The sequence below is a fragment of the Cyphellophora europaea genome (genome assembly GCF_000365145.1).
Source record: "Cyphellophora europaea CBS 101466 unplaced genomic scaffold supercont1.3, whole genome shotgun sequence".
NCBI classification, from domain to species: domain Eukaryota; kingdom Fungi; phylum Ascomycota; class Eurotiomycetes; order Chaetothyriales; family Cyphellophoraceae; genus Cyphellophora; species Cyphellophora europaea.
In genome coordinates this window covers 1,002,408-1,018,642 of record NW_008481809.1, presented here as the reverse complement: position 1 = coordinate 1,018,642, position 16,235 = coordinate 1,002,408, and the positions used below count along the sequence as shown (strand labels likewise).

The following is a 16,235-nucleotide window of genomic DNA, read 5'->3' as shown; positions in this document are numbered from 1 at the left end:
GCACGATGCAGGAGTCAAGTGTGCTAGGCAAAAATGGGCTGTTTGTCTGTGTAAGCCACTGTAACTACCTAGCCATTGTCCAACGCGGTTGGGTGCTCGACAGAAAGCACTATGGCTCCGTCAGCAACCAAATCCCCGTGCTTGGAAGCGAATACAACATGAAGCTGCGTGATTCATTCCTTGCTCACCGCTGATGAGGGAGCGCATTCGAGATGAAGCCCGTCTTGATGCCTATCTGCATCTCCTTGCATCCTTCCATCAGCGCGCCAAGCAGAGAGTCCTTGCCTTGCTTGGATATCATCGTGCGACGTTCCTTGCCTTCTTCTTCGATCTTCTGGATGAACCGGGCTGGACCAGCCGAATTCGTCAGGTGTTGCGACGCGTAGAGGTATCGTTCAGCGAATGACTCCCATAGAGCTGTGTCTGCCGGGTGGTCGGAGACCGGACGTGGATAGTAGGGGTCGTTGAACCAGAACGCTCTAGTCAGGAGCTGAAGCCAATCTGGATCATTCTCCTCATCGAATGTGACGCATTGGTTGAAGTCGAGTAGCCAAACATGGATGTGGCGCTTTGTGAAGTCAAAATCGGCTCGATTATGAGCAGGAGAATCTTTTGTAATGTATTTGAGCTCTTCAGGACCGACCGCCGTACGGTAGAGTGTTTCGGTTGACGCAGATCCTAGCACAAACTCGATGTCGTTGCCGTCAACCTTGGCTGACCAATGTAGAATGGCGAGAGCATCTGCCATGACGCGAGCAAAACCGAGGGCCTCGATTTTGAGCTCCTCGAGATCGTTGACCATAAGCGGGAAGTTTCGAAGTCGAAATGACTTCTCCTGCGCTCGCTTTCCAGGCTCTCGCTTGCCCAGATAGAGCCGGACCAGACAGTCTCTGTTGCTCGGATCTTGCTGAACAGATTTACGCAACTGCTTGGGACAAAAGGTGTCGATGATGGCGCTTCGGACAGGAGCTGGTAGAGGGAATATGCGCTGAGAGACAAGGCCATAGGTGGGACTTTGGTACTCGGAGGGGAATAGATTGAGACGTGAGTTCCACCACTGAGACATCGCTGGAGTTACCCAGGTGCAGTATCGAGGAATCTGATTGCCATAGTTAGACAGGAGAACATGATTGTGAGCAGGGTTTCAAGCTTACCGAGATCTCGGCGCGGAGCTCTGTGGGAGCTTCTCGAAAAGCCTTTTCGACAGCAGCATGGATCTGAGCGTCCTGGTAGAGAACGTGTTGTTTGTGAGGGCCATTGGGAATTTTGACCACCTCATCAGTACCCTGAAAGGCAAGGACGGTTCCGCACTGCCCTTGACCGATGTGAACATACTTCCTGAGCTCAACGCTGCGGGAGGCTTCATCGTTTTCTCGAGCAAGGGTAGAAGTGATTGAGATGTGAGTACGCGTCGACAACATGCGAGACAGTATGGTATGAGAGTTTGCTTTCCGGATGTCCTCATCCGACATAAAAGTCCATGCAGTCATATTCTGGGCGTTGAGAGCCAGACTCTTGATCGAAGCCTCACTGCTTTGTAGCTGCGTGCGACGATCCATGATGAGGGTGGTACTTGGAGGAGAGACGTGAGCGACGGGAATACGAGAGGCTTTAAATAGCTAAACTTGTAGAAGTGTCAACACTGGCATCAGCCTAAAGCGGAGTAAAAGTTGAGTACCTCGCCTCCAGGCTGCGAAGAGGCTGGGGTGGAACCCTGACAACACCCAACCCGATGCGATAGTGGGCACCTGCAAGTACACTTGCCCTCTCACCTTCAAAGATCGTGCCCAGAGTGAGTTCAAAGTAGTAAACGCTCGTACTTCGGTTGGCATGGAGCGATGTGCGCGCGACTACTACCCAGCTCCAGGCGGTACAGCTCGCGAGAACGTGTACGGCACTCCAGGCGACTCGAGGCTAAGAGCAACTCATTCAGGCGCAGGCTGCAAGTTCGACAAAGTTTGGAACAACCTGGCAGTGAGGAGAGTCCTGCTGCCGATGTAGTTGCGAGCGTCGGAAGTCTTGAAAGGGGCCAAATCATAGCATGAAACGCGGATGTCGCCAGTCTGTAGCCCACTCTGCTTACGATAGACCTGAACTGGTCCACATGAATTGACCATACTTCGAGTACTCATGTTGACAAAGCATTGCGGACTTCGAACGCCGCAGTGCTCACCATTTCTTGGCATTGGTTCTGCTGCAGACATATATATATATCTCTCTCTCACCCTTCGCTGCTACAGAGGCCTAAAGAGCCATTCGACACAACAAGCAGAAAGCCATCACCCTACGATTTGGTCCGTAATACAAACCTGTACTCCTAGATCCCACGCTCCCCCAAAGTCGACTCCTCGAACGACTTCACCGGACCATGCAACAATTCGAATTCCACCCCTCCCTCCCTTCCACCACCGCCTCCGCCGCCTGGATCGAAGTCGAACCCTCAATCCACGAACTCACACTGAACTCGTCCCCATCATCCTCGCGGCGGACGCTGCTCCAACGCTGGGCACCCAACACCTCCAATGTCTGCCAGGACTTTGTGCACGAGTACATCGAGGAGATCTACATTGTCGAAGGCACGCTGTCGTGCGAGGACGATTCTGCGAGAGGTGTGCAGGGCGGGAAGTGGGAGAAGGGTGCGTATGCTTATCGAAAGCCGGGGATGCGGCATGGGCCGTTCAGGAGTGGTGAAGAGGGGTGTTTGATGTTTATTACTTGTACGCCTGTTGGGGAGTGTACATGGACGGAGGACTGATTGCGTGTTGATGTTTGAGCTTAAGGAGTGCAACGTCGTGGGAGGATAGTATTTCACAGACGCTATGATTTTTGTATACACATTCAACACCCGATGTCTGATGCCTGATGCCTGATGTCGCCTTGTCGCCTTGCCGCCTGATGCCGGCCTGGCGAGTGTGGAGAAAAGGAGAAGCCCGCCACTAGCGGCCGCATGTCTATTATTTAGACATACCCGTACGCGGACTTCTTACTTGGGTCAACACCTCTCTATGTAACTTGACCTCGCCCATCTTCGCAAATGGAGTCCTCCGAGACACGGTCCTGGACGACCAACCTAGACGGCATCCCCGCCCTCCGCCTCACCACCACACCCACCCCCTCCCCATCGACCCTTTCCCCCACACAAATCCTCGTCAAGATCCTCGCCGTCTCCCTCAACTACAAAGACGCCGAAATCATCTCCGGCCTCTTCAAGCACCACAAATCCTCCGTCGCCCCACCGAATCTAATCCCCTGCGCCGACAGCGTCGGTATCGTCGTCGCCACCGGCCGCCCAAGCACCCAAGGCCCCGATGCCACAACAACAACATCCCAGCCCTGGAAGCCCGGCGACCGCGTCCTCTCGCTCTCCTACCCCAAATACCTCACCGGCCCCGCCCTCCCCACCTACCTCGCCGCCGGCGTCGGCAGCGCCACGCACGGCTGCCTGACGACGCACCGCGTCTTCTCTGCCGACGCCGTGCTCCCCTGCCCCCCGCACCTCAGCGCCAGCGAGGCCGCTTGCCTCCCCATCGCCGGCACCACCGCGTGGATGGGCCTGACATGGTCGCTCCCCCTCGGCATCCCTGCGGCCCCATCCCAAATCACCTCCCCACGCGCAGGCCAGACCCTGCTGGTGCAGGGCACGGGCGGCGTGTCCATCTTCGGGCTCCTTCTCGGCAAGGCGATGGGGATGCGCGTGCTCGTGACGTCGTCGTCGGACGATAAGCTGGCGCGGGCGCGCGCTTTGGGTGCCGATGCCGGCATCAACTACGCCGCCACGCCCGCATGGGATGAAGAGGTGCTGCGCCTGACGGAGGGGGAGGGCGCGGATGTCATTTTCGAGAATGGCGGGGCGGGGAGCACGGACAAATCGTTCCGGTGCGTTCGGTTTGGGGGCCAGATTGCCGCTATCGGGTATGTGGGTGGGAAGGTGGACAGGCTGGCGGGTAAGGCCGATGATCATGAGGATCGGCTTAATATCAATGTGCTGGCGCTGGCAAGGAATGTGACGCTCAAAGGGTTGCTGAATGGGCCGCGAGATCGAATGGAGGACATGTTGGCGTTTGTGGCTGAGCAGAAGATCAGACCGGTGGTGGATCGGGTATTTGCATTCGAGGACGCGAGAGAGGCCTTGACTTACTTGTGGGAGGGGAAACATTTTGGAAAGGTTGTGATCAAGGTTGCCGACGAACAGATGGAGAATCTGGATAGCAAAGGTGGTATTGCCGGGCATTGAGCCGGCTGAGGTCTGCCAATTATCTATGCGGCAACTAAGCATGTTTGAGACAAGACATATGCTACTCAGAGAAGGTAATCCAACAATTCGCCAGTCGTGCCCGCCCACCTCGAGTTAACCATATCTTCCAATGACGACTACCACTAACTAAAACTGCCTGGGATCTTGACGTCTTTGGTACGGATTGAGCTCGCCAGTACCGTGTCGTTCGTCGCAGTTGTAGTCGTGCTGGCCCTCTTCTCACGGCGGTGCTCCGGATCGTTCCCATCGTTCGCAGCACCGTCAAATTTGCTAATCTTTTCCATCAGCTGTTCCTTCAGCTTATCCTGCTCTCGATCTAGTGCTTCCTGAAAATTGACAGTGCTGTCACGCACATCCAAGCTCTTCGTGTCGGTGGGCCCGCCACTACTCAACGTACTATTGACCTCCAATTCGGTCTCGCTCTTCAACGCTGACAAGCCGCCGATGCAGTCACCGTAGTACTTTCCCCAGTCGACGGCTGCTGGCCTGGACTTGGGCAACGGCCCGGTAGGAGTCTCTGCTTCCAACGATGGTCCCGTTGCTTCCTCACTCAACTTGACCATAAGGCTTGCTTGTAAACGCTGCACGCTGGTTTCGGTGAACATGCCCTCGCCTGGCAAGCACTCCAGTTCTGGATATTCCACTGCATCCCCTAGACCGATGCTGCTTCGGTGACCACGATTGAAGGCGTACTGGCGTAGGTCCGAACTGCTGCTGCGATACAATCGCTTCCACTTGCTAAAGATTCCCCCTTGATCCTTGCGTGCTCGTGCCGCTGAGTTGAGTGCCAATGGTTCTTTCAGTGTCATGCTCTTGTCTTTAGCCTTGTCGTGTGTCCACAGCCTTGTAAATCTCACACCTCCTACCGATCCGAGACCGGTGCCTTTACTGGGTGTTGAAACCTGCTTAGAATCCGGTTCCGTGACCGGGATTACGAAGTCCCTGGCCAAGACTCTATCACCCTTACCCGCCGGGCCATTTCGATCGATGCGCGTATGAGATGGAAATCGAGACCACATACTAATGAGATCCTTGAATGGTGTTCCAGAATTGTCCATGAACTCCGATGTGCCATTTGTAAAGTGTCTTTTGAGGTCGAGTATACTCTTCTTTCGCTGCTTCTCTTTCGGAGTCTTGCTCGGAGCCGTCGCAGCTTCATCATGGAGATCTTGCATGGCCGGCAGCGTTTTCAGAGACTGTAAATGTGTCGATAAACCAGGCAGTTCTCTACCAACATTCCCCACATATGCCGAGAGCCGTCGGAGGTCATCTGCACTTCGTGACCTGCGAGATGAACAAAGAGATGTGCGTAGACCTCTGCTTTCCCAAATGCCGGCCTCGAGGCTGGATGGCGAGGATATGTGCCCGCTCTGATGTTCATGCTTGTTGTTCGCAGGGAGGGCAGACTTGTACACGCTGTTTTCCTCGAGGCCTTGCTTAGAGCCCCTCTCATGGGCATCCGAAGCACTGACCCCAGACTCGGGCGACGCGGCTTCAACTCGCAAATTCTTGGCCTCGACGGGTCTGCCGTCCGGGTTCTGTCGATGCCGTGTCTGCAAATGCGCGGTTCCGTCGCCTGCGATTGATGATTTCGTATGGTCAATCTCTGAAGTTTGCTCCTCGGGTTTCAACTTGACGTCTTGCGCACTGATCTCGGTCATGTTCTCATTCCGACGATCGAGTACATGATCCAGGCTGATCTCGCTCAAGTTTTCGGCAGCTGCAGTAGCTTCACGAATCCCCTTCCTCGAAATAGGCGTTGGGCTCACATGGTCGTGGCCAAGTCGTTTCTGAGGCATGCTTGCGCTGCGGCCACGTTGGTAGACGTGTGATGGAGCAAGCCAGCTATCGCCCGATGACCTGATATTTTGTGATGTAAGCTGTTGGGACCATCTACTGTCAGCTGGTGACAGATGATGAGGACCGGCTCTCGGCAAGGACGTCACCCCTGAAAGCGATCTCCCGCCAATGGCAAAGCTGTGAGGGTTAATGTGAGAGTTCCGCTTCGTGCTGTTGACAGGGCTGGTGTGGCTTTGTTCATCAGCTTCGTCCTTACTCAAGTAGCAGGAGCTTGCATTGTCCTGTGCTAGAGCTCTCATGCCTTGCGAATTGACACGAGAATTGCCGCTTTGAGTAGAGGTTATGGTCTTCCAGCTCTGACTTTGATCTTTGCCACAGAGACCCTCAAAGAAACGACGGGTCTGAGGGTCAGATGGCCGACGATTGTGCTCGCTGACGACACGTCTTGGTTGAGAATTAGAAGAGACTCTTTCACTGTGCGGCTGGCTCTTCTCGGCTTTGGGTACAACGGACTGACATGATGCGTTCAGAGACGAGGCCGGGGAGCTGACAGGAATTTGAGAGTGACTGGCAAGTCGTTGCGAGATGCGCATATTGAACAGATGAAGGGAATCGCGATCGACGTCGCGGACGACTGTAGGGGGTGCTGCCGGACTGACAACGATCTGACCAGCTTCCAAGACAGGAGGCGACATCGACTGTGTAGCGACAACAGCTGACCTCGCAGGAGGGAGATCCTGCTCACTTCCGGTTGAGGCCCGCCGACCAGACTCGGAATATCTCTGATTATACTTATCGATGTAATCGAGCACGGACTGGTCGAGCTCTGATATTAGACTGGTGCGCCTCTTATGCTGGTCACTATGTGCTTGATCAGCTCTCCTGGCGGAATTGATGGTCTGGCTAAGCCGATGGATGCTTGTCTGTACGTCGGTCTGGCTTCGAGGTAGACTAGAAGATCGCTTCGGAGCTGACAGTCGCCAACCGTTGTCTGACTCCTTGATACTGGGCAAGCGGGCGGCTCGAAGCTCAGGTGTGTCAGGTGTATTGATTGTTCCATTGGCCAGTCCGGCGCTGAGACGGCGTAGAACATCTGTGGGTGACTCATTGTTTCCAATCTGCAGTGCCTCCATGAAAGACGTCTTCTTCGGTGTCACAGGTAGGGGCGAGGATTGAGCCTTTTCGTGGGCGGGAGATGGGAACCGCACATCATCTGCCTTAGGCCAGGCATCGGTATCTCCTTTTGGGGACACAAGTGGCTGAAGATTGTGCTCAAGCCTATCAAGGGCATGCTTGACAAAACCTGAGCCAATTTTTATCGTGCCTGAGTTACTGCTTAGCACTGGGCTATTGAGGCTTCTCGCGTCGCTGTCGTACCCACCCCGGCTGACATTGCCGGATGCTAGAAGCTCGGACAGACCCGCGCTCGATTGGCTGGTTGCGATATTGTCACCGTCTATGGTCTGTTTCGCCTGGGTCTCCGTGATCTCGGATAAAGTATTGTCCTTCTGTGACGACTCTTGCTTGCTCAATCTCGAGCTCGCCTTGCTCAAACGGCTTTCGGAAAGCCTCTGCTTGATCCGATTGCCAATTTGACTTGCACGGCTGGGCGGCACTTGGAAACTCGAGTCTCCAAATTTGAAGTCAAGGTCAAGTGAAGGCCGACTTGTGGGAACATAGCCCGGGGTCGTTGCGGCTGTTTGGTAGCCTCTAACGGACGATGAGGAGCTGAAGATATGATGGAGTGCTCGAGCATCTTCGCTGTGAGAGTCGCTCAAGCTGTGGGGTACTGTATTATGAGGTAGATGGACGGAGAGCGTTGATGCTGGCAATTGAAACGTTGTTAGGGTAGAGGGAGCGTTGTCGTCACTTGTCTCCGCTCTGCGTTTCGAAGGAATACAGCAGAGCAGATGAGAGATGTTGGAAGTGAAGTCATACATAATTGAGGCTGTTATAGAAACGACATTGGAGCACAAGCAATGTGCATGCTACTCGAAGAAATTACACCCACATGGAAGTTCTGTATACCATGGGTGTCGCATTTTCGTACATGTTCGTCGCACCTTCCTTCACATGCCCGGCTGCATTAGAAGGCGACTATGGAGTGATGGGAAGGCGACTGCGAGATGATGATGCTGGGAAGTACTTCTGTCCCGATTTCGGGTTGCTCTTGCTGCTCGCAGTGTCTGCGCCGCCACTAGCACCGCTGACGCTGCGACTGCTGGCAGTTGGTCTGACTCCAAGTTTCTGAAGGATTTCTGTAGTGTTGATTGAACGTCGTCGGAACAAGGACCGCCCCGATGACTTGTATGAAGTGCCCATCTCTCCACCATGTCGCATGTTCTGTAGTGCCATTGCGAGTGGGCTGTCATCCTCGCCGCCAGACGTATACCTGCCAATATCAGGCGGATAGACAGCGCTGAGGTCACTCATTGCGTCTGTGTCCTTTCCAATTGGACTGACATGTCTACCGGCACTAATCATGCCCCATTCAGACGATGGGAATTGAACATCTTCTTCCAGCTTTTGTAGGCGTGGAGTCGGAAGGTCATCCTCTTCTTCCCCTTCCTCGTCAGAGGTAAAGATGAGTATGTTTTGATCGCCCGACCCATCACTTACGTCAAACATGTTTTTGAGACTATCCCCATCTTCACCCGAGAGTTGAATGGTAGGTAGGCCCCAGGACCCTGAGGTACCTGGCTGGACCTCTGCCTCGTCGAAGGGCGAATCTAGAGAAGGTCCCGCCGGTGGGTTTGAGCCTCCTGCGCGCAGAGATTCTTTAGGTGAACGCTTGATCGTACTCTGGGGCGAAGTAGTTTTCGTAGAAGTCTGCGCGGAAGGTGAGGCAGGAAGGTTGCCACGCCTGACTGGAGATTTTACGCTCCAGGTCCGGTTTAGTGAAGTTTGGCGGGAAACAGTCTTGCTTGAACTCCGAGTCACAGGAATGGAAGTAAAATAGGAATCCCCGTCGTCTGTGAAGCCATCGAAGTCGAGCTCGTAGCCGTCTAAGTGTTGGTCTTGGGGCGGAGCAGCTAGCCGGGATTGCGAGACCGACATTCGCGGCGCCGGCGATGAGGGCCGAAGATTCTTCATCGTCATGGTCGAATTTATTGATCCAGGCGGAATCCTGATCACAGTTGGCGTAGTAGAGGCTGAACGAGAGGGCGGGCCCCGTGTTAGGGTTGACGTACTGCCGAATTTCGCTGCAGGCATGGGCGGTCGTCTCCTTGGCTGCTTTGAAGGCCCTGCTTCAGTCTGCTTCAGTGGTAAGGTAGGGTTTCCATGTCGCAACCCTTTTGGTAGCCGACTGACTCCAGGCGTCGGGCCCGGTTTGCTCTGCGTCTCTGACCTAGATGGCTTCAAGGGCTCCTCCAAAGCCTCTGCCGACGCAGGGTCTGGCACAAGTTTTAGGAATTCCCCCACTGAGATGCCACGGTCGTGTAGAAGATCGGCAGTCTTATCCGGAACCATACGTGGTGCTCTAGCTTGCGGTTTAGACTTTGCCGGCGAGCGCGGCGCGCTGTCAAGAAACTCATGCAGCGAAATTGTGCTCGTAGCGGGATCCGCAATTTGATCAGCAGCCGCCTCTTCTTTATATCTTGATTCAATGAAGGCTTTGACACCCCCCGAACGAGGTTTGCTGACCGAAGAGCGCATAGATCTAATTGAGGGACTGTCTTCGGAAGGAGGAACGGTGTTTTGTGCGCCCGCACGCGGAGTCTTGCGTCCTGGTGTCTTCGGGACCGCTTCTGGCCCAAAATGCTGGGGCGTATCTGCGCGAGCCTGGCGTGTGGGCGCAGTACGGACTGCAGTCGAAGTTCGACCATTTTCTGGAGGTTCAGGGTGTTCTTCATCGCTCTCGGAGTCAATGATGAGCAGACGTTGGGGATTGTGAGTTGATCTGTGGATGGTGTACTGATTGTAGGCAGATGCAAACGCATGACCCGCAGAGCCAGTGTTTGGTGACTTCTGAGTAGCGTCTGCGTGAGTTCTGGTCCGGTGGGATGCGCTGGAAGCGGCGCGAGGGGTGGCCGAGTCTCTTAGACAATTAATTTGCTTGTCATTGGGAATGGAGATGAGACCCTGGCTGGAGTAGTCGCTGAGGACAACGTTGTGGGAATACTTGCCTGGCATCGTGGGCGACGCAGGCGATACTGAGACCGACAGCAGACAGACGCCGCTGCGTTCCAGATGAGGGCAGTCTTAAGGTGCATGGCTACAGAGTTCAGCAGCAAAGTCAGGAACTGCGGATGCCGAGCGGGCGAAAGTTTTGTGGCACCCTCTCCAGGAACTGGCGTGTGTAAAGTTCAATCAATGAGGTCAAAGACGAGCTGGCTCAGGGGACTAGTGGCTCGGTAAAGGCTAGTTGACATCTGTCATTGACTGACGTGCAGCAGTTTGGGGCTTGCTGGGCACTTGAATGGGGCTTGATTGGGGCTTCCAACGGTGTGGTTAACCCAAAAGAGTGGTCGATCCCAAAAAGAGGTCGCTGCAGCTTTTCCGAAGACGATCCTGGCCGATCTGACACATGTAGTGGAAAGTCCAACAGACCCCGATTCTGGATCAGCGTGTGTGAAGCAGATGTCAACACATTTCCGGCGCGAAGATGCGAAGTCGCGAATATGCAGAGATGGAAGCGAGCGCGCAGGCGAGATGCGAGCCACCAGCCGAGCTGGGCCGGGGCCCCTAAAAGGGACTGGTGGGAGCCGAGAATGAACAATTGACGACTAGATCCGCCCCTCAAACCCGTTTTGGTGTAACCACAGATCTGGGGCTCCTCGGGTCCTCGGCCTAAGCTGCATGACGATCTCATACGAGGTCGCCATACAGCCACCGTAGATAAATGTATGGAAGACTGCAGCAGCCACTCGACCGAGACTGTCTGACACAGCCGTGCCAGCTATGCAAATGCCTTCCATTCCGTGCTTCAGTCCTAATGCAAGACCGGTAACTTGCAGAGTGCGGGAGCATTATAGACCAGCAGCGCCGCTAATACGGAGTACCTGGTAGGCAATCTTTCGGGCATCTCGTTGTCCTTTAAGCGATGGCCCCGCCCGGGTCAACTTTCTATCCGCTAAAACACACCCGGGACGGTGATCCCACGACTTAGCAACCCGAACGGCAGATTGTACAGAATGATAACTTTCCCCGATCATCATAGTTGGCCAATACAAGAGGTTGATGACTTTCTAGTGATCTGCGGCTACATCCACTCAAGCAAGGCAATGAGGCATCTGCAAAGGATCGTCACCGACAACAAAGACCCAATTTTGATGTCATGCTCATGGCCTACTAGTCTGCGGTCTCTCACGATCGCAACATCGGTTTGCTTCACATACAGCACAAAGTTTGGCGACAACCCGAGACACCATCCAGTTGGTGTGCCGAAGCCGCAGCACTACCGCATTGTCCCTTAACCCTGCGTCAAGTTTGCCGCATGAACAAAGAAAGTCTACATCTGAGCTTGTCTGCACTCCCTGCTGCACTCAAGAATCACTGTGCACTCAATGTTTGCTCCGCCACCAAAGACTTTCGTCGTCCAACATCCCTTCCGTCTCTGGAAGGTCTTTGGTTGTGGCTTGGTAGTTCTTTGAGCCAGGTCTCGGATGGCCATGATAGACAACAATAATTAGTAGAGCAATGTGAAGCGGTGGGATGGATCTAGAAGGGTAGTCTCAAAGAGCATAAGAGAGGCGAGACCTAGCCTGTGTTTCTGGCTTTCGATCTTCCGCTCTGCATCAAACACCAGCACCAGCACCAAAACGCAGAGTATCAGCAACTGAGCTTTCGAGAGCCTTCGAAAGCCACTACTCCAATCACAAGCAAGCTCACAAACCCCCGAGCCACAAAGCCAACAATGCCTCTCAACGAACCATACAACGACTACCCCAGCTGCACCACCTACCCCTGCCGCAACCCAAGCTGCCCGAACCCAGATTGCCGCGCCTATCAATTCAGACGCGAGCACATCCACCCACTCCACCGTCGACCCTCCCGCCGCCCGAGCTACAACGACTACCCAGACTTCCACTACCATCGCCACGGCGCGAACCCCACCTACCTCCACGGCGAGGCCTTCAAGTTCGCGGCTCAGGTTGAAGCGGAACGCAAGAACGCCGAGGACAAGGTGAAGAGGGAGGCGGCGCAGAAGGTGCAGGATGCAGAGCGTGGCAAGGCGGAGCGCGACAAGGATGTCGAGCGCGGGAGGTGGGCGCGCGAGGTAGGGGCCAAGAAGATGATTCGCGGCGAGGTTGAGAGTGAGAGTGATTGGGATCGCGAAGACAGGAAAGCCAGGCAAATGCTGCGTTTCATGGCGCGCGAGAAGGAAAGGGAGCGGGAGAGGGACAGGGAGAGGGAGAAGAGGCGTGATAAGGCCGACTTGTACTGGGAGAAGCGCGTCGACGCTAGGGGCGGCAAGTATGTGCTGGTGCGTCGGGAGCGGGTGAGTAGCTGGGGGAGCTGTTTCAGTGACTGGTGAGAGGGGTCTCAGGGTAGTCTCGGGTAATCAGGTGTGAAATGGCTTGAGAAAGGGGGTGTTCGGGGAGGATTATGGAACTGTGGCTTCGATTCTGCGGATGGACGTTTTGGTGACAGAGACCTTGTTTCCTTTGTTTGCTCCTATGGCGGTGGACGCTTGGTGAAGAGCTTACAGTATTGACAATGAAAGATCGTACCCAGATCCCCTTCCGCCATCCTATATTACGCTGGTATAGTGCTTCCGAAGTCTGAGATACTTTCCTCCCTCCCGCCATACTCAGCGTGTAGCATGGGCCCAAATCTCTGGGAAAAGGGACCCATCGAACCCATTTGGACAAGGTACACCAGAAAAGAATGACATCAATCATGTTGTGTCAAGCAGTACATTACTGGCTTCTGCCCACTAGGGCGGCGCGAAGAGTTGCCAGACGCCGGCTTACAAAGCAGCCCCCAAGGTATCGATTGTTGGCCTCCCGGCGGGCCTGTAACGACAAAGCTCGCCACCGACTTCATCTTCCTATTACTCGAAAGCAGCACCTCCCCTATCATTGCATGTGCGTCCTCGACGCAAACCAATTGAACAAACCTCACGTCGCTCGAGGCCTTTCGATTGTCAGTCTCAGCACCGTTGTGTCTGGCTTGTCCCAGCAGCTATGCACGTTCAAGCGTCGGCCCCGAGTAAGCCGACGCCAGTTGCACCAGTGGTAAAGAAGAAGCACAGTCGTACCAGGAACGGGTGCATCACTTGCAGGTCAGTGTCCTCTACAGACAAGGATTATCGTGGGCAAGCCGCTTAGTCAGTCTTACCGCCTTGGATTGCACTCCCCTGTATCTATCATCAGCTTGGCGCGCGGTGCTCGTGTTCGGATAGAAACTAACTGGTAAGGACAGAATCCGCAAGGTCAAATGTGACGAGGTCCGTCCAGCCTGCCGCAAATGTCTCGATACAGGACGCAAGTGCGACGGCTACAGCAAGCCGGCACCAGCATCGCTAGAAGTACCAGTGCCGCAGGGCAACCTAACGTCGTACTCGCACTGCGAGCTCTTCGCATACCAGTATTTCCAAGAGGTCTCTGCTCCATCGCTCGTCAACTTTGGTAGCCACTACTTCTGGAACAAGCTCGTCATCCAAGTGGCTCTCGAGGATGAGGCCATCCGACACCTGGTGCTCGCGACGGCGCTGCTGGACTGTCGCGAGCGGGGCGTCTTGGGCCTAGATAAGGCCAACAAGTACCATGATGAGCATTACCGCACCGCGCTGCGGACGCTGGGGACTCGGGCGAACCCCGATCCGGCTATTTTGCTGATGGCGTGCCTGTTATTCATCGTCTGTGAGGAGTTCAACCAGAATAGATTCGGTGCCTTGCAGCATATCATTGCTGGGAGGCGTATCATGTCTGGCTACAGTCACAAAGACAGGGTTCAGTGCAGCGACGCGATCGAGGAGCTCGCGCCTATATTCCGGCGGCTAGAAATCCAGACTGGAGAGTTTGAGCAGGAGATTCTGCCCAAACAGCTGCGATGGCCGTTCAAGGACAACTCGGCAACTTGGGCCAAGAAGGCGGGCATGGATCCAAGCTGGAGTAGGCCGAAGTCGTCTATATTCCAAGGCTACGCTTCGTTAGCAATGGCTTCATATTGCTTGCGTTGTCTGGTGCCGGCCTGCCAGAACCCGCTGACGCTGGGGAAACCTCCTCTCACTCGATTCCAGATCGTGCCGAATATCACCGCTAAACTGAATCAATGGCTCGTCTACTTCGATGAGATGGTCTTTCGATATGGTCCAAAGGAGGCTGCTGCCAATAGGGTCGAAGTGCATTTACTCAGGGTGCATTATATGTGTTTATACGCCATGTCTCGATGTGACCCTTACCTACGAGAGGAGCTGTACGATCTATACTTTAGCCAGTTCGAGCACGTCATGATCAAGATGTCTCATTTGATCACCGAAGAGACGACCGATGCCGTCAAAGAGCGGTGCTTATGCCCGCTCTTCTTCGTCGCCACACACTACCGCGCGACCGCTTTTCGGAGGATGGCGATAGAATACCTCCGCAAATGCGACTGGCCCGGGCGGCGAATGGCCATGGTTGCCGAGCAAATGATGAAGATTGAAGAGAGGGCGGTGCCGGAGGTCATCAACTGCGCGGACGTCCCGCCTGAAGCTAGAATCAGGCTGATTGACATTTCGTTTCCTGAAGCCAAGTCCGGCGATGATACGGAGGGGGCTTTGTGCATGTTGACCTACTCTAAGGCACCACACGACGGGAAGAATAACGACGTGCAGCTGTTCCGGTGGAAGGACATGCCGAAAGATAGGTCGTTGCAGGAGTCAGTGAAGCAGCTGCTTCGTCGCGTCATGCGCTACGAGATCCTGAGCATTGGCGATGACAAGGCGGAGTCCTGCGAGACGGATCATCCAAGATGGACGGCTGATTGGCACTGAGTGGTTTTGGACAACGGATGTGTTACTCATACTGGCCGCCGGATTGCGCACGCGTCTTGCGAAGCGCAGCTCCTCGAGCACGTTGGAAAAAGTGGCTGACTGCACCATGCTAACGCTTACACGTGGCGGAGAGCATGCATTCACCGCAGCTGGGGAAGCAAGCCGTCTTCCGATAATGTTGTTAAGAGGATGTGGGAGAACACAGCAACACCTGACAAGGCTCAGCTCAACGAAGAGGCCCGTTTTGGTCATGGGTTTTGAAGCTGCAGCGGCAGAGGAGGTGAGGCAGGGGAAAGTCTCGTGCTCCCGTAAAGGCACCCTGCCGTTGTGAACACTCAAGAATCCAAGACTAGTTCAGCCATTGCAAGAAATCTACGCGTTCGCAACCACTGTTTGCCGTCTGACACTGTCGAACCACCCGTCGAGCACTACCCATTGACTATCAACATGAACTATTAACAGAGAGTTCGACCCCAAATTCAAAGTGGAGTCATGCCCGCCGCCGTCGCCAAGCCTTTCGCAATGGACAAAAATCTTTCGACCTCATCTCAACCGCTTTCTTTCTTCTCTTCTTCGAAACATAAAACTTCAATACCAGGTCACATACCCTCGTGCATGCATCCTATTCATCCTTGGCGTCGGCGATTTTTGAGTGACCTGAGAGCGATTCAATAAGTGCCTTTCATAATCTGGTCTGCTCGACCTCCGAGTGAGGTTGTGGGCTGACTGGTTCGCTTCTGGCTCACATCTACACCTTTGCGCGGGGCAATATGCTCCTTCTGTTTTGATGAGACATTGATCGATCGCTTGCTTGTGTCCCGTACGCGCTGCATGTCCATGAGGCTCTCATACGACGAGACCGGCGTTCGCGCGATGCCGTGGGGAAAACTCACAGTCATGATGAAGCCTGCTACTGAGCAATGGCCTTCGAGAACACCCTCTATCGGAGAGCGTTACCTGCCTACCTGCGCTATTCATCAACTATCAGCACCCTCCCAGCACTTCCGCCCGCAACCATTCGACCACAAAAAAGGCACTTTCGAAGCTTCATCCATCCTCTTGCTACCATGGTAGATGTTGTCAAATTTGTGCCCAGAGCAAACCCCGGGGCGTCCAGCGGGCCTGAACAAGGCCCCGGCGCTCTATCTCTGATCGTGTTTCACTCTGTTCTTATCTGGCCCTCCGTGAAAAGGGGGCTGTTTCGTGAATGTGGGTGCGTCTCTTCGACGAGAAACATTATTTACTTTCTATAGCTCT

The 16,235-nt window shown here is 54.5% G+C and overlaps 6 protein-coding genes across 6 annotated transcripts; 3 read left to right on the top strand and 3 right to left on the bottom strand.

Annotated features, from left to right (window-relative positions):
* Positions 1 to 184: 184 nt before the first annotated feature.
* On the bottom strand, positions 185 to 1,559 carry HMPREF1541_03273 (uncharacterized protein; the record flags this gene model as incomplete). Its single annotated transcript, XM_008717625.1, has 2 exons — positions 185 to 1,099; positions 1,155 to 1,559. The coding sequence occupies 2 exons, from the start codon at positions 1,557 to 1,559 to the stop codon at positions 185 to 187; spliced, it is 1,320 nt and encodes a 439-aa protein (XP_008715847.1).
* Positions 1,560 to 2,368: 809 nt separating this feature from the next.
* HMPREF1541_03272 (uncharacterized protein) lies at positions 2,369 to 2,755 on the top strand (the record flags this gene model as incomplete). Its single annotated transcript, XM_008717624.1, has 1 exon — positions 2,369 to 2,755. The coding sequence occupies one exon, from the start codon at positions 2,369 to 2,371 to the stop codon at positions 2,753 to 2,755; it is 387 nt and encodes a 128-aa protein (XP_008715846.1).
* A 279-nt stretch (positions 2,756 to 3,034) lies between these two features.
* On the top strand, positions 3,035 to 4,234 carry HMPREF1541_03271 (uncharacterized protein; the record flags this gene model as incomplete). The annotated part of the gene is made up of 1 exon (XM_008717623.1): positions 3,035 to 4,234. The coding sequence occupies one exon, from the start codon at positions 3,035 to 3,037 to the stop codon at positions 4,232 to 4,234; it is 1,200 nt and encodes a 399-aa protein (XP_008715845.1).
* A 143-nt stretch (positions 4,235 to 4,377) lies between these two features.
* Positions 4,378 to 7,995, bottom strand: HMPREF1541_03270 (uncharacterized protein; the record flags this gene model as incomplete). The annotated part of the gene is made up of 1 exon (XM_008717622.1): positions 4,378 to 7,995. The coding sequence occupies one exon, from the start codon at positions 7,993 to 7,995 to the stop codon at positions 4,378 to 4,380; it is 3,618 nt and encodes a 1,205-aa protein (XP_008715844.1).
* Positions 7,996 to 8,152: 157 nt separating this feature from the next.
* On the bottom strand, positions 8,153 to 10,189 carry HMPREF1541_03269 (uncharacterized protein; the record flags this gene model as incomplete). Its single annotated transcript, XM_008717621.1, has 1 exon — positions 8,153 to 10,189. The coding sequence occupies one exon, from the start codon at positions 10,187 to 10,189 to the stop codon at positions 8,153 to 8,155; it is 2,037 nt and encodes a 678-aa protein (XP_008715843.1).
* A 2,996-nt stretch (positions 10,190 to 13,185) lies between these two features.
* Positions 13,186 to 14,978, top strand: HMPREF1541_03268 (uncharacterized protein; the record flags this gene model as incomplete). Its single annotated transcript, XM_008717620.1, has 2 exons — positions 13,186 to 13,283; positions 13,424 to 14,978. The coding sequence occupies 2 exons, from the start codon at positions 13,186 to 13,188 to the stop codon at positions 14,976 to 14,978; spliced, it is 1,653 nt and encodes a 550-aa protein (XP_008715842.1).
* Positions 14,979 to 16,235: the final 1,257 nt, after the last annotated feature.